We start from the raw sequence: 15,079 nt of genomic DNA on the forward strand, positions 1-15,079 counted from the left end.
GTTGACACAAAATAATTGATGATTATTTTGATTGTGATTATGATGATGATGATGATGATGATGATGATGATGATTTGGGGCAATGATGATGATGATGATGATGATGATTTGAGGGGGTGATGATGTTGAAATCGTTAATCATAAGACCATGCCTTCCACTCATAATTCAGCAGAATTTCATCATTGTTTTCTAGGCAATAGAGAAGTTTGCTTTCAATGTGGATGCAATAGGCAAGACTCTAAATAACCTCGTCAAGAAACTGGATGAGACAGACCTTCCAAATGACGTTCCGGGAACGGAGACGCTGATTAAAGGCCACATCCAGGAGAGGAAGGAAGTGATGGAGGATGTAGCCAATGCAGCCAGTCATGGCGACACGTTACTCAAGTGTATCAGGGGAGACAACTCTGAAGTGCCTCTAGTCAAACTCACCAATGTCTTGGAGCTGGAAAGGTATGTCAGCAAGCTCCATCCCAGTGTGTTACCTTTGTCACTGTGAGGAGCTTGGTAGGCCTGATCAGCAGTACTATCATATCAGGCAGGCTGAAGTTATCTCCCTTATGTAGCTGTACAGATGAATTTACTTTGTTGTTTGTATAATCAGATTGGTTCGAGATTGCAGACTAACTGAAAATCACTTAACTTCCCCGTTACGTTCTAACAATACCAATCACATGATAGTTGGAATGAAATAGATATTCATATTGACAAACAAAGATAATTAAGCTGGGATAAGAGTTACCAGCTTCGCAGCAGTCATCACTTGTTTGAAAACATAACGGTCATTCAGGTGTGAGTTCAACTCCAAGCATGGTTGTGGTCACCTGTCACAGTAGGGAGTTTTGACATGTGGCAGCGATAGTATAGAGAGCTCTGCGAACGGGCTATCGCTGTGAGGAGCTAGGCTGTACAGCAAATGTGTGTGAGAGTTTATGTGATCTTTTTTCTGGTACAGTAAACTACGGCTATAACAAACTCAAAGGGACTACTGATTTTAGTTCGTTATAACCGTAATTTGTTATAAGCATATATACAGCATAACTACAGCATATAGTCGGGACTAAAAAGTTAGTTCGTTATATCTGTTAGTTCGTTATAAGCGTAGTTTACTAGTAAAAACCCGTAAAGCAGGTTTTGTGCATCCCAGTGACTCTTATGCTAATTATATTGTTGGTGATTTAAATGTGATTAGCCAGGGTATGAAACTCCCAACATTTTCAGCCAGACCACAGGACTGGCTAGCTCAAATACTTGCCTGCCCTGACCAAAACCTTCCTGCCCACTATAATCATATGTTTCTCAGGATAATTTAATTAAAACTTTAAATCGAATTCATTGAACATGAAGTAATGCAAGAAAAGAAATAGCAAACACTTTTTAGGTCAGATTTGTATTTAATATCCTAGAATACATCATGTAAATAATGCTTATCATAGGGAAATATTTAGAATATTTTTACATGTGAAATATAACCCGACCGTCGGGCAGGGGGATTTGAAAATCTGGCAGCCAGAGTTGAAATCAACCCGTCTCGGACCGTCGGCAGGCAGGTATTTCGAACACTGGATTAGCCCTTTAATACATTTTCCAACACATTCAAGTGTTGTTTGTGTAAATTTCTAGGAAAGGTATTTGTTGAACTTAGGCTGTACACACTTCAGCTTGACTATATAATTACTAAACTGTGTTGTTCACCACTGAAATAATGACTTAATTTGTTGGGTCAGTATCTGTTGTGTACAGTCAGAGAATCTGAGAATCAGAGAAGTGCACATAAAATCCCTTTGTTAACTAAAGCATTCAATGATCAGAATATCGACGTGTGCTCAATAATTCAGATTATTTATTTAGAATAGAGAAATTTTTTTATTCATTATGACTTATATTTTTTTAGTTAGTTTACGAGCCTGACTGACAAGAAATTGCTGAAATTAGAACTTTTGGCAATTTTAGTGATCATAAATATTTTAGTAGTGAAGACTGAGCAAAAAATTTCATAAAGATCCCCCCCCCCCAAAAAAATATTAAAAAAATCCCTAACATTTTTTATTCAGTAGATAGCTGTTTTTTATATATTTTTCCAAAGTATTTGACATTTAGGATCAATAAGAGCTGACTGTGGCCTCATAATTGTGTGAAATGTTAAAAATGTATGGCATTCAGTGTCATACAATACAATCCATACAACTGAATCAGTATTTAACAATGTTCTCCTAATAACTTCTAACAGTTTATTAGTTATTATTATCCCCTGCCATCAATTGGAAGGAGGATATAGGAATGGGTGCTGTCCCTCCATCCTTCTGTCTGTCATGTTTTGTTTCCGGAGCAGAACTCCAAAACCATGAGAGATATTTTAACAAAATTTGGCATATAGATAGGCCTAGTGGTGAACTAGTGCCTTTTGATAGTTTGGAATTTAAAAAAAATTCATTCTTCGAATTTCCATCACAACGACTTTGACTTGGACTGAAAATGGCGGTTGTGGTCTTTTTCAAAGCAGATCTTGAAAAACGTACAATATTTCTTGCCTTACACACAACTGGATATGTCATATTGGCGGGGGATATAAGTATTTCCTGCTTGATTCATCAGAATTTATAAACCTATCACCTTTATCACTTTTTGATGGATTCATAATATTGATAATACTGCTGATACAGCACAAATCAACATTCGTAACCTAAAACAAGCATAACCTCTATGAAATATATTCAGATATGTTTTTATTACTCGACACTCATTTCATTATTTGACAAATTTCAAAATTAAAAAGAAATAATTAAATAACCATTTCCTGCTTCGCACTAAATAGCAAGACTAATTTGAATACTTCACATTTTGATATAAAATATAAAAAATAAATATTGTCTGAGACAAATTTTCAAGTATGATTAGTTTCTGTGTAAATATTGTTATACAGGCTATACTCTTTCCAGCCAGACTGTCTAAGGGCTGTGAGCTTGATGCAGCCATGTATGTTTATAAAGATTGTATTTAGACGCAACGATGCTCTGAAGTGTATATTTATTGACAATGGATGCAAACACCACGTGGATCTTGCACTGACCGCTAGGCTCATCCACAAGGGTCATCTCAGAGGAGCCGCATCAAGTGTCTTAAATAAACATCTTCTGATGTCGTACTTAAATTGATGTTGTGCTAAGAATAGAGGTTTGTTGATTCAGAATCAAGCTGAGTGGCCAAGTTGCACTTTGTTAATTTCCATGTTGTTTGATGTTGTCACATGCTGCGTGGACGTGTGTTTATATCGTGTGTTTATATCGTGTATACTTGGATGAGGCAGGGATTTATGTAGACCAGCTCAGAGGCCGATATCTGGCCTCATGCTGCAGCAAATGTCATTAAGATTTCCCAAATTGGAATTATGAATTCCCCATTTCATGTAATAAATATCAACTAAATTTAATCTTTGTAAGGGTAAACTGTATTTCCCCGATAACAGGACGGAAAGAGAAGTAAAGGTTTCCGTGCTTAGTTCTATTTAATTGCATTGAATACAATGTCATTATACAGAACTCCAGATAACTTTTTTAACAATTGAGTTTTTACTTGAAGGTTTCTATTTTAATTGGGTTATTACATTTTTCATTGGGTAACCAATATTTTTTCACTTATCTATTCAACACTCTATGGGGTTTTCCCCCAAAATGAGTAAACATTGTGAGATTTTAAACAAAATGAAATGTTTTAGATGTATAAAACGGTTCTAAATATAGGCGTGACTTGGAAAGTAAATAAGATCATAATTGTGTTTTGGAAATTGGCTCTGTTGTATGCATGCTGAAAAAGCTTCATTGGGTATTTACGCATGCTTTAAATTGTTTTGGGGGGTATTTTACGCAGATAAACTGCTTATCTGTAATACAATGTTAAAATAGCTTTGAATTAAAGAAATAAGAAGTATTTAAATAAAATATTTTTTTTTTTCTATTTTGCCTGCCAGGGGCTTTTTGTTTTGAGTCCTAGATAAATCCCTGTGAGGGTACAGGTTATGTTTATATTTGTGTAATGCTGGATGATCAATGATGTCAGTTGGAAACCATGAATGGTATAGATAATTCAACATGTGCTCTCTCCAAGAGATATGTAGCTCTAGTGCAGGCATTGCTACAACTTTTTTTAAATGTTTTTGGTGTGATTGAGCAATTCGTGTTCAGGAATCTTGTAATTTTATTGAACATATATCATCAAATGAGTTAATCATAGTGGTGTAGACCCGTGAAGATCCGGGGAAGAATAGGTCTTAAGCAACCCATGCTCGCTGTAAAAGGCGACTTCGCTTGTCGTAAGAGGCGACTAACGGGATCGGGTGGTCAGGCTTGCTGACTTGGTTGATGCATGTCATCGATCCCAATGGCGTTGATCAATGCTCATGGTATTAATCACCGGATTGTCTGGTCCAGACTCGATTGTTTTCAGAATGCCATCATATAGATGGAATATTGCTAATTGCGGTGTTAAACAAAAAACAACCAACTAAATCATAGTGGTACATGTTTACTTTTAGTATACCTGGGTGCCGTTGTACAAAGCGATCTTAGCGCTAAGGTGATCGTAACTCCCATACCTTAACATAGACTTATGACAGTCTTATAGTGCTATGGTTGTTTTATACAATGGCACCCTGGTCATCTATAAAATATCTGATTGTATAGATATTTTGTATACTTTAAGAAGAGGTGTTTGCACACATATGTACTCCCACCGACCTCCCTTTCCGCTGTTTGGTAAATGAGGGGTGTTTTTTGTGATTGGGCTATTTGCATTTAGTTATGATGTAATATTGTTGAAAATATGTCACGATTGATGTTTACTTTTAGAATACCTATCCCCTATATAATTCCCAAATGTTTGGTATGCTTAAAACAATTAGGGGTGTAAGGGTGTGTTTTCCCCCTTGGATCCACGTATGGTGTATGTTGTCATCGATTAATATATTCTCCAACATATTTGCAGGCTTCTTGTTCAGCTTGAAGAGACAAAAAAGAAATTTGGTGAATTCTGGAAAACCCATGAAGACAAACTACGTCAGTGCCTCAAACTACGGGAGTTCGAAGAAGAATTTAAACTTGTGAGCATTTTGTGAATTTTAAAGCATTCACTCTGCTTTGGTTCCACTGTAATGGTCTGCAGTTTTAGCCATTAGTCCAAAGACCAGTCAAGTTAAATTTTGTTTGGTCTAGCTAGATGAGCTGTAAATGATTGAGAGTTAGAATTGGTCCTAACCTATGCTTATCTTAAAACGTGACTTAATTACTAGACCTAGTGGTCATGCTCGGTGACTTGGTTCATTGCGCGTCATCGTAACCCATTGGTGTGAGACGTTACTCATAATATTAATCACTGGATTATCTGCTCCAGATTGGACTATTTTCAGGCTGCCTTGATAAAACTGGAATAATGCTGAGTGTGGTATTAAACAAAACAAACAAAAAATTTAAAAAACAGAATTATAATATTCCATATACTATTACCAAATATACTGAAAATGATTCAAAGAGATGTTCCTCGCACAGACTTGCTGTCAACAATATGTATGTTTCTACTGTTCAGATTCAGTATGCCATAGAGCGCCGTGTCGAGACGTTGGAGACGAAGATGTCCGAGACAGGGGAGTCAGTGTCACAGGTGGAGACTCAAATACGGGTTTTCGAAGAATTTGAACCGTCAGCTCGGGTAAGTGATTTCTGATTCTTACATGAGTGTACAAATTTTGAATTTATTCTCTTTGTAGAAGGTGACACACCAATTCATCTTTTCACTTTCAGACGTTTTAATCATGAGCTCTGTTAGTTAGCTTGATTAACAGTAAAACCCAAGAAAACCAGAAACCCTGCAGTATAGTGTTCAATGCAGTCTGTCTGTCCAAACAAAGGGACATTAGTCTGTACCCATGATTTGTCTGTCCAAACAAAGGGACATTACTCTGTACCCATGATTTGTCTGTCCAAACAAAGGGACATTACTCTGTACCCGTGATTTGTCTGTCCAAACAAAGGGACATTACTCTGTACCCGTGATTCTGTCTGTCTGTCTCTCTCTCTTCAAACAAAGGGATATTATGCTGTACCCATGACTCATCTGTCCAAAAAAGGGACATTACTCTGTTCCCATGATTCATCTGTTCAAACAAAGGAACATTACTCTGTTCCCATGATTCTGTCTGTCTGTCTGTCTCTCTTCAAACAAAGGGACATTACCCTGTACTCATGTAAATATAAAACAGGAGAAAAATTTGACAAATAATTATTGTGTTCAAGTTGACCTCCAATGTATTGAGTATTTAAATATGTTAGTAAGACAAATTAAATAATTTTTGTGATTTTATTTCTGGGGGTTGTTTATGATTTTGAAAATACTACATTAGTTAAGTGATAACTGTTTTGATGTTGCAGTTGGGATATTCTAGATTGATATTAAAACAAAACATTTTATCAAAATTATGTTGTTCTATTTCAAGAACAACTCGTCCTTGACTTTATGTCAGTTTAACATACAGACAGAAAGCCTGCTATTGATGTTCTGCCTGAATATTTGTTTGGACAGGATTCTGCCTTTTGTGGCAAAGATCAATTTGTAACCTTGAAATGAGCAAATTTCCTAAAAAAGCATTACCTTTCTTCAAAGTCTGCTGTGAGTAAAGATGAACGCAACCGAAATAGCTGCACAAGATCTAGGCAAATAAAAACATCAATTTCAATTGTCTTTTCAAAATACAAAATCGTCAGAATAAACACATTGTATCTTTTTTTTCACACTAACAAATGTTGTTGTAAATCTGGGAGTAAATTGTGTAAAATTCCTGCTCAAAGTTTGTCCACAGAAAAGTCTGCTATCATCGAGAAAAATTGCCGTAGAGTTATCGACATTGCTCTAAACACTGCTGCTTCAGCATTTTGTCATTTCTGTAATGTTTGTCAATTTTCTTCCAATCTTTTCCCCAAACAATGCTTTCTGGATTGTTTGTGCATGGCTGGTGACGGATAGCCCAAAGTGGTTTTTGTGACATCATTTATAGTTCTTGCTGAAAAAATGTAGGCCTGCACTTTCTAGACAGTTTGGTTTTAAGAAAAACATTACTGATATATTACTGATATATATTATGTCATGTTATGTTAACTTGTTGACACATTCTGAACAGTCAAAGCTGTAATTATCCATTTTTTCTTGTCCTTTTCTTAAATTGTGATATTGATGATAGAAAATAAACTGTAAGGTGATATTTCATTTGTGTCATATAATTTTCTTTCCTGGCTTATGCTTGTCTAATTCATCACTTGATTATTGTCAGATGAGTTTGATTGATATTGATGCTGACATTTAAAAAATCTGTTTTGTGGAAACCAGTGACACATGCTGTTATGAATCAATGTCACACTGCAACAGCCTGCCAGGAGCCAGGAGTCTGTTTTACATATTCCCACATTTGATGTTCAAGTATTCCCCCCCCCCCCCCCCCCCCCGTATGTAGACCTGTCACTATGTTTTCTTCTGATAACTTCCATCACTGTTGTGCCTTTAACACCCAATGGAATCTGTTTTGGTAGATAATCTGTTTATTCTGCGTGGACATGAGTTTATATTGTGTGTTTATATCGTGTATACTTGGATGAGGCAGGAATTTATGTAGACCAGCTCAGAGGCCGATATTTGGCCTCATGCTGCAGCAAATGTCATTAAGATTTCCCAAATTGGAATTATGAATTTCCCATTTCATGTAATAAATATCAACCAAATTTAATCTTTGTAAGGGTAAACTGTATTTCCCCGATAACAGGACCGTTTTCTTCTGATAACTTCCATCACTGTTGTGCCTTTAACACCCAATGGAATCTGTTTTGGTAGATAATCTGTTTATTCTGCGTGGACATGTGTTTATATTGTGTGTTTATATCGTGTATACTTGGATGAGGCAGGGATTTATGTAGACCAGCTCAGAGGCCGATATTTGGCCTCATGCTGCAGCAAATGTCATTAAGATTTCCCAAATTGGAATTATGAATTTCCCATTTCATGTAATAAATATCAACTAAATTTAATCTTTGTAAGGGTAAACTGTATTTCCCCGATAACAGGACCGTTTTCTTCTGATAACTTCCATCACTGTTGTGCCTTTAACACCCTATGGAATCTGTTTTGGTAGATAATCTGTTTATTCTCTGTCATTGATGTATTGAATAATCATGTACAGCGAAGTATCGGGTGAGGGAGAGTGTCTTCAGTGTCCCTTGTCGTTTGTAAAAGGCATCTCAGATGACAAGGCTGGACAGATTTGTGAAAGTGACCAGCCTGTCATATTCTGTAGGGTAGGGGGGTGTTGCTTTGGAATTTTGTTATAGACAAAATATTTTTAAAGTCACAAAAAAACAATTCTCTAAAAGGAGGAGCAAGTGATTTTGTTTTCCAAATATATGTTTTCAGGACATTCAGCATGTACAGCATCCAGGGTTTTGTTTGTTTGTAAAACTGAAGATAAATATATCCTGGAACAAATTATTATTTCTCCATATTTGCATTTAAACACTTCCTAAACAAGTTAGCTTCGTTGTGATATTTAGGCCCACTAGTTCCAGGACATGCCCTGGATTAAACAGGAAGAGAGTGGGAGTCAGGACTCAGCCCTGTCCTAGTCCTTATCCTAAAAATGCCAATTGAGGAAGGAACCGGCCAGGTATATCCCCCTGTGGTTAAAACAGGAAACATCCGTCCCTACATTGTAACATTCCTCCTTCGAGTGTTGGATATGTTCTAACAGCTTAAAAATTCCTCAAAGTTTTCTCAAGTTGTTATTTCAGCAGAATAGAAACAATCGATGACGGGTTTTGCAAATGTGTAGGAAGGAATGTGCTGAGGTGATGTTTAAAGTATTCTTAAGTTAACATCTTAATATGTGAAGTCAAATGTTTAGTGATTAATATTAATAGATGTACATATCAGCTGTAATATGTAACTGTTTGTAGGGGTGTCCTCTTCAGCAGCATATGTAGCCAACAAGGCTGGGCTACTGTACCCTGTGATGTCAGGATGAGGCACTTGTTTGTTTAGTTGTAGATTTAAGATTAAAAGATATAACAGTTATTTCTTTGAAAGCGTCAACAAAACTCTTTTCTGTAGTGTAACAACAAAACAATACTAATGTTTCAACTTTATTAATCAAAGAAAAGATTTTTAAAATTTATGCATTCGTACATAATACCTCTTTTAATACTTTTACAAAAGTGTGAAATTCTGGACGTTCATAAGAATCCTATATAAAATATAATTTATTTGTTAGATTATTCATTTTTGCACAAATATCTCCACATTACAACAAAAATATCTTGTAACATCTTTTCTGTATGGTTTTAAGCCACATCCATCCATGAATGTTATTGATTAGTTTATCCTTTCAAAACATGTTGTTTATCACTTCCTGAGAGAATCATTATCTATATTTACGAAAATGAGTAGTTTTGAACTAAAACGATTCTTTGAAGGTCTTAGCAGGGATTAATAATAAGAAAATGTTTATGTAAAATATATAAACAGCCAAGAGAGAAACAAATCAGCTGACTCAACAGAAATGTGATATAGTGTCTATTCAGCTTGGAATCCAATACATCAGCAAAAAACATAATTAAACAGGATTTAATGGCGAAGAACGTTTTCTTCTTGGTCAAATATAGATCCCCAAGTGCATCACAGGAGACAAATATTTCTGTGTACATGGTTAAGGGGTCAGTATACAAGTGATCAACAAGAAACCTGGTCACCAGACCAGTCTCTCGCTACTATGTTGATATTTCTTGTATGAGTGTAGAAAATGTTCCAACGCAAACCTTGGAGACGAGTTAGCTGGGGTCACGATCCACAGAATCAGTTGGGATCAGTTCACAGAGGAAGGTTGTGCCTTGTGGTTGTATTGTGAAGAACCGACCAGCTGGGTGGTTGGAACTGTCGTGTGCAATATGGTTCGGACCTATATACATGAGGGAGATCGGCATCACGGAGATAAGATTCATCGCCATCGATATAGGGTTGATGTTGAGGTAGGAATGAACAATCTAATAGGCACATTTTTTATATATCATATTTTATTATTTGATTCAGATTTTTTACACGTATATCTGAATAACTGAGAAAACTGCAACTTTGGAAAGGTTTGTAATTATTATGTGTCAACTCAGCAATATTCCAGGCATATCATGGGGGCCTGTTAACAACTTGGACATCTATTATGTAGGCCTATTTGTAAGCACTAAGCTGAAATTTTGTTGTAATGGTCTTTTCTTTACCCCTCCCACCAAATGTTTTATTTTTTTTAAATTTGTAAAGATATATGAACAACTTGATTGTTTGGTACAATCATGTTTTGTTTTTATATTTTGTAATACATTTTAGAGTACCAAATGCAAATGTTTCTATTATTTTGTTCCTAAGAGACTGACGATTTAATACTCTTGTGGTTTTTGTCATTTTGTTTTTTTGGGTGGGTGGGTGGGAGTAATTGGGGGGGGGGGGGGGGGGGGCAGGGGGCGTGGGGTGTGAGTCTAAATAAATTAAACAAATCATTCACTGGAAATTGCTGAAAGTCTTGAATAGCCTAGTGGTTAAAGCATTGGCTCGTCACGCCGAACACCCAGGTTCGATTCCCGACATGGGTACAATGTGTGAAGCCTATTTCTGGTGTCCCCCGCCTTGATATTGCTGGAATATTGCTAAAAGCGGCGCAAAACCATACTCACTCACTCACTTGAATAAAAAATCCTCTTTGGCCTCTCCTTTCAGAGAAACCAATTTTATGTCTTGTATTATCTTCAGTCATAACTAGGGGCGGTCGGGTAGCCTAGTGGTTAAAGCGTTGGCTCATCACGCCGAAGACCCAGGTTCGATTCTCGTCATGGGTACAATGTGTGAAGCCTATTTCTGGTGTCCCCCGCCGTGATATTGCTGGAATATTGCTAAAAGCGGTGTAAAACCATACTCACTCACTCACTCACTCAATCATAACTAGGAATATTAAATGTGCAACAAAGGTTTCCTCTGTCAACTAAGTCTATCTTCCCCCGAGGCCATAAGGATCCAGCTATGCATGCAGGTGTCTAATCATAGCCAATGTTATCACTGAACGGGCAGGGAGGAGAGGATACCAAGATCTCATATCCTGGAGATGAAAAAATGTCTGTCGAGAACACTTGGAAATACCTCTAACTTACAGTGTTGGTGTGAAGGTGATATGGCAACATGATGGACAGCATCTTCTTTATCAGATGTAACGTTCCTGTCTAATTACTTCCTCTTCATCAGGGGGTGGTCGGGTAGCCTAGTGGTTAAAGCATTCACTCGTCATGCCGAAGATCCGGGTTCAATTCCACACATGGGTACAATGTGTTAAGCCCATTTCTGGTGCCCCCTGCGGTGATATGGCTGGAATATTGCTTAAAGTGGTGTAAAACCATACCACTCACTCCTCTTTTTCAGCTGGATGGGAAGAAGTTGCCCTGAAACATTGTTAGAGGTATTAAAGAAGTTACTATACTAAACGTTTCACTTCCTGTTCTTCCAACTTCTGCATCACTTCGGGCTTTCCTCCACATTAAGCCGACACGCCCTGATATAACTGTAATACTGTTAAAAGCGGTGTTAAACCCAACACACTCACTCATTCGCTCCAACTTTTGAATGTCTAGGAAGACTTAAAGGTTGAAGCTTCAGTTCAAATTAGATTTGTATTGGGTTATGTTTAGAGTTAAACATATAACATAATGAACTGATTTGTTTTGTAATGTTGCATAATTCCTTAATAGGGCACTCTCAAAATTAGAAATAGGGGGCTCTTATAAGAATATTATTTTTGTGAAAAAAAAACAAGAGTTGAAAGATCGTAAATTTTGTGGTTTATGCTGACAGCCTGAAATGTTTATATACGACAGATATATTTTACCAGAATTTAATTGTTCATAATTAAGGGTTCATATAATTAACACACGAGTGTGTATTATACAGGAATAAATACAAGTGTACATTGATCAATCAGAAGGGGTGCTAATTGTGATTGTTCACTAGCCAATACAATTAGCAAATATCGCTGTGGATGCTTATTAGAGTGATTCGCTTATTACGTCGAATACGGTTATTGTATTTTCTGTATTTTAGAGAATCATGAATGTTATGGTTATGTCATAGATTGGTTTTATTCAAATGAAAATATAATAATCATTTGTATTTTTATAAACATAGTTTTTTAATTATTTATCAATTATTATCCAAATTTATGTTAAAAGGGAATCACCTGATATCTGTTTCTCCTTTGAATGAAGAAAAATTGTCAATAGATACAAATTATTTGATAAACATAATCATAATCAATAACAGTCATAACTAGTCACATACTTTGTACCTGTTTTGGTATCATTGATTAAACATGTCTGTTCAACCATTTAATATAATAATTAAGAAGCAAAAATTTCAACCATTTAATATAACAATTGATAATATTTGTTCAGCAATGTAACAAGTTTTTCTTTCTCTGGCCTCACGATGTGAATAAAAAGAACAACACCGCCAAACAATATTTCACTGCTATTGTGCACACACGAACAATAATTTCTAAAGGCTTTTGAAATATTGAGAAACAATTATTTTGTATGCTGGCCTATGAGCTAGTTTCACATAGCACGAGGCACAGCTGAGGTCGCCTGGAGAACAAGAGCTTGCTGGTGTACACACATTTACCTCACGCTCTCCTGACCTCCATTGACAGTTCACAGAGCATCTTCGTCTTTATGGAGCAACTTACGCTGTACCATATATGCACCTGAATAGTGGAGAAGAAATTTCCCAGACATCCGAGGGTCAGGATATTTGTGTTGTGGGTATTACCATGCACAGAGAGCTTGATGGACAGGTAGGATGTGTTTATTTCAGTGGTGTTAATGTTGATATCGGGTTGCAATTAGCAGGTTGTAAATTTCAGGTTGTAAATTTCATGATGTAATGACTAGGTCATGCAGCTGTCTCGTTGCTGAGCAGGGAAAGGAGGCATCCGTCTCTGAATCAATACTCGTGATATACAGGGTTGTTTCCTTGCTAATGTCACAGTTCTATTTCATGTATACCTGTAGCTTAGGAGGCTGGTTTCCTTGATATCACATGTCTGTTTCATGTATACCTGTAGCTTAGGAGGTTGGTTTCCTTGATATCACATGATATCACATGTATACCTGTAGCTTAGGAGGCTGGTTTCCTTGATATCACATGTATACCTGTAGCTTAGGAGGTTGGTTTCCTTGATATCACATGTATACCTGTAGCTTAGGAGGCTGGTTTCCTTGATATCACATGTCTGTTTCATGTATACCTGTAGCTTAGGAGGTTGGTTTCCTTGATATCACATGATATCACATGTATACCTGTAGCTTAGGAGGCTGGTTTCCTTGATATCACATGTATACCTGTAGCTTAGGAGGTTGGTTTCCTTGATATCACATGTATACCTGTAGCTTAGGAGGCTGGTTTCCTTGATATCACATGTATACCTGTAGCTTAGGAGACTGGTTTCCTTGATATCACATGTATACCTGTAGCTTAGGAGGTTGGTTTCCTTGATATCACATGTATACCTGTAGCTCAGGAGGCTGGTTTCCTTGATATCACATGTATACCTGTAGATCAGGAGGCTGGTTTCCTTGATATCACATGTATACCTGTAGCTTAGGAGGCTGGTTTCCTTGATATCACATGTATACCTGTAGCTTAGGAGGCTGGTTTCCTTGATATCACATGTATACCTGTAGATCAGGAGGCTGGTTTCCTTGATATCACATGTATACCTGTAGCTTAGGAGGCTGGTTTCCTTGATATCACATGTATACCTGTAGCTTAGGAGGTTGGTTTCCTTGATATCACATGTATACCTGTAGCTTAGGAGGCTGGTTTCCTTGATATCACATGTATACCTGTAGCTTAGGAGGTTGGTTTCCTTGATATCACATGTATACCTGTAGCTTAGGAGGCTGGTTTCCTTGATATCACATGTATACCTGTAGCTTAGGAGGCTGGTTTCCTTGATATCACATGTATACCTGTAGCTTAGGAGGTTGGTTTCCTTGATATCACATGTATACCTGTAGCTCAGGAGGCTGGTTTCCTTGATATCACATGTATACCTGTAGATCAGGAGGCTGGTTTCCTTGATATCACATGTATACCTGTAGCTTAGGAGGCTGGTTTCCTTGATATCACATGTATACCTGTAGCTTAGGAGGCTGGTTTCCTTGATATCACATGTATACCTGTAGATCAGGAGGCTGGTTTCCTTGATATCACATGTATACCTGTAGCTTAGGAGGCTGGTTTCCTTGATATCACATGTATACCTGTAGCTTAGGAGGCTGGTTTCCTTGATATCACATGTATACCTGTAGATCAGGAGGCTGGTTTCCTTGATATCACATGTATACCTGTAGCTTAGGAGGCTGGTTTCCTTGATATCACATGTATACCTGTAGCTTAGGAGGCTGGTTTCCTTGATATCACATGTATACCTGTAGCTTAGGAGGTTGGTTTCCTTGATATCACATGTATACCTGTAGCTCAGGAGGCTGGTTTCCTTGATATCACATGTATACCTGTAGATCAGGAGGCTGGTTTCCTTGATATCACATGTATACCTGTAGCTTAGGAGGCTGGTTTCCTTGATATCACATGTATACCTGTAGCTTAGGAGGCTGGTTTCCTTGATATCACATGTATACCTGTAGATCAGGAGGCTGGTTTCCTTGATATCACATGTATACCTGTAGCTTAGGAGGCTGGTTTCCTTGATATCACATGTATACCTGTAGCTTAGGAGGTTGGTTTCCTTGATATCACATGTATACCTGTAGCTTAGGAGGCTGGTTTCCTTGATATCACATGTATACCTGTAGCTTAGGAGGTTGGTTTCCTTGATATCACATGTATACCTGTAGCTTAGGAGGCTGGTTTCCTTGATATCACATGTATACCTGTAGCTTAGGAGGCTGGTTTCCTTGATATCACATGTATACCTGTAGCTTAGGAGGTTGGTTTCCT

At 37.3% G+C, this 15,079-nt stretch overlaps 1 protein-coding gene across 5 annotated transcripts in view; it reads left to right on the plus strand.

The window, feature by feature from the left end:
• LOC124118575 (guanine nucleotide exchange factor DBS-like) overlaps positions 1 to 15,079 on the plus strand; it is a 150,497-nt gene that overhangs the window by 68,517 nt on the left and 66,901 nt on the right. For all 5 annotated transcript variants that reach the window (XM_046480758.2, XM_046480760.2, XM_046480759.2 and 2 more), the window contains exons 7-9: positions 195 to 454; positions 4,982 to 5,096; positions 5,579 to 5,701. In XM_046480758.2, coding sequence (XP_046336714.1) covers positions 195 to 454; positions 4,982 to 5,096; positions 5,579 to 5,701 — 498 coding nt within the window. The remainder of the gene's footprint in view (positions 1 to 194; positions 455 to 4,981; positions 5,097 to 5,578; positions 5,702 to 15,079) is intronic.

This window comes from Haliotis rufescens, unplaced genomic scaffold (genome assembly GCF_023055435.1).
Source record: "Haliotis rufescens isolate VD_foot unplaced genomic scaffold, xgHalRufe1.0.p SCAF_9, whole genome shotgun sequence".
NCBI classification, from domain to species: domain Eukaryota; kingdom Metazoa; phylum Mollusca; class Gastropoda; order Lepetellida; family Haliotidae; genus Haliotis; species Haliotis rufescens.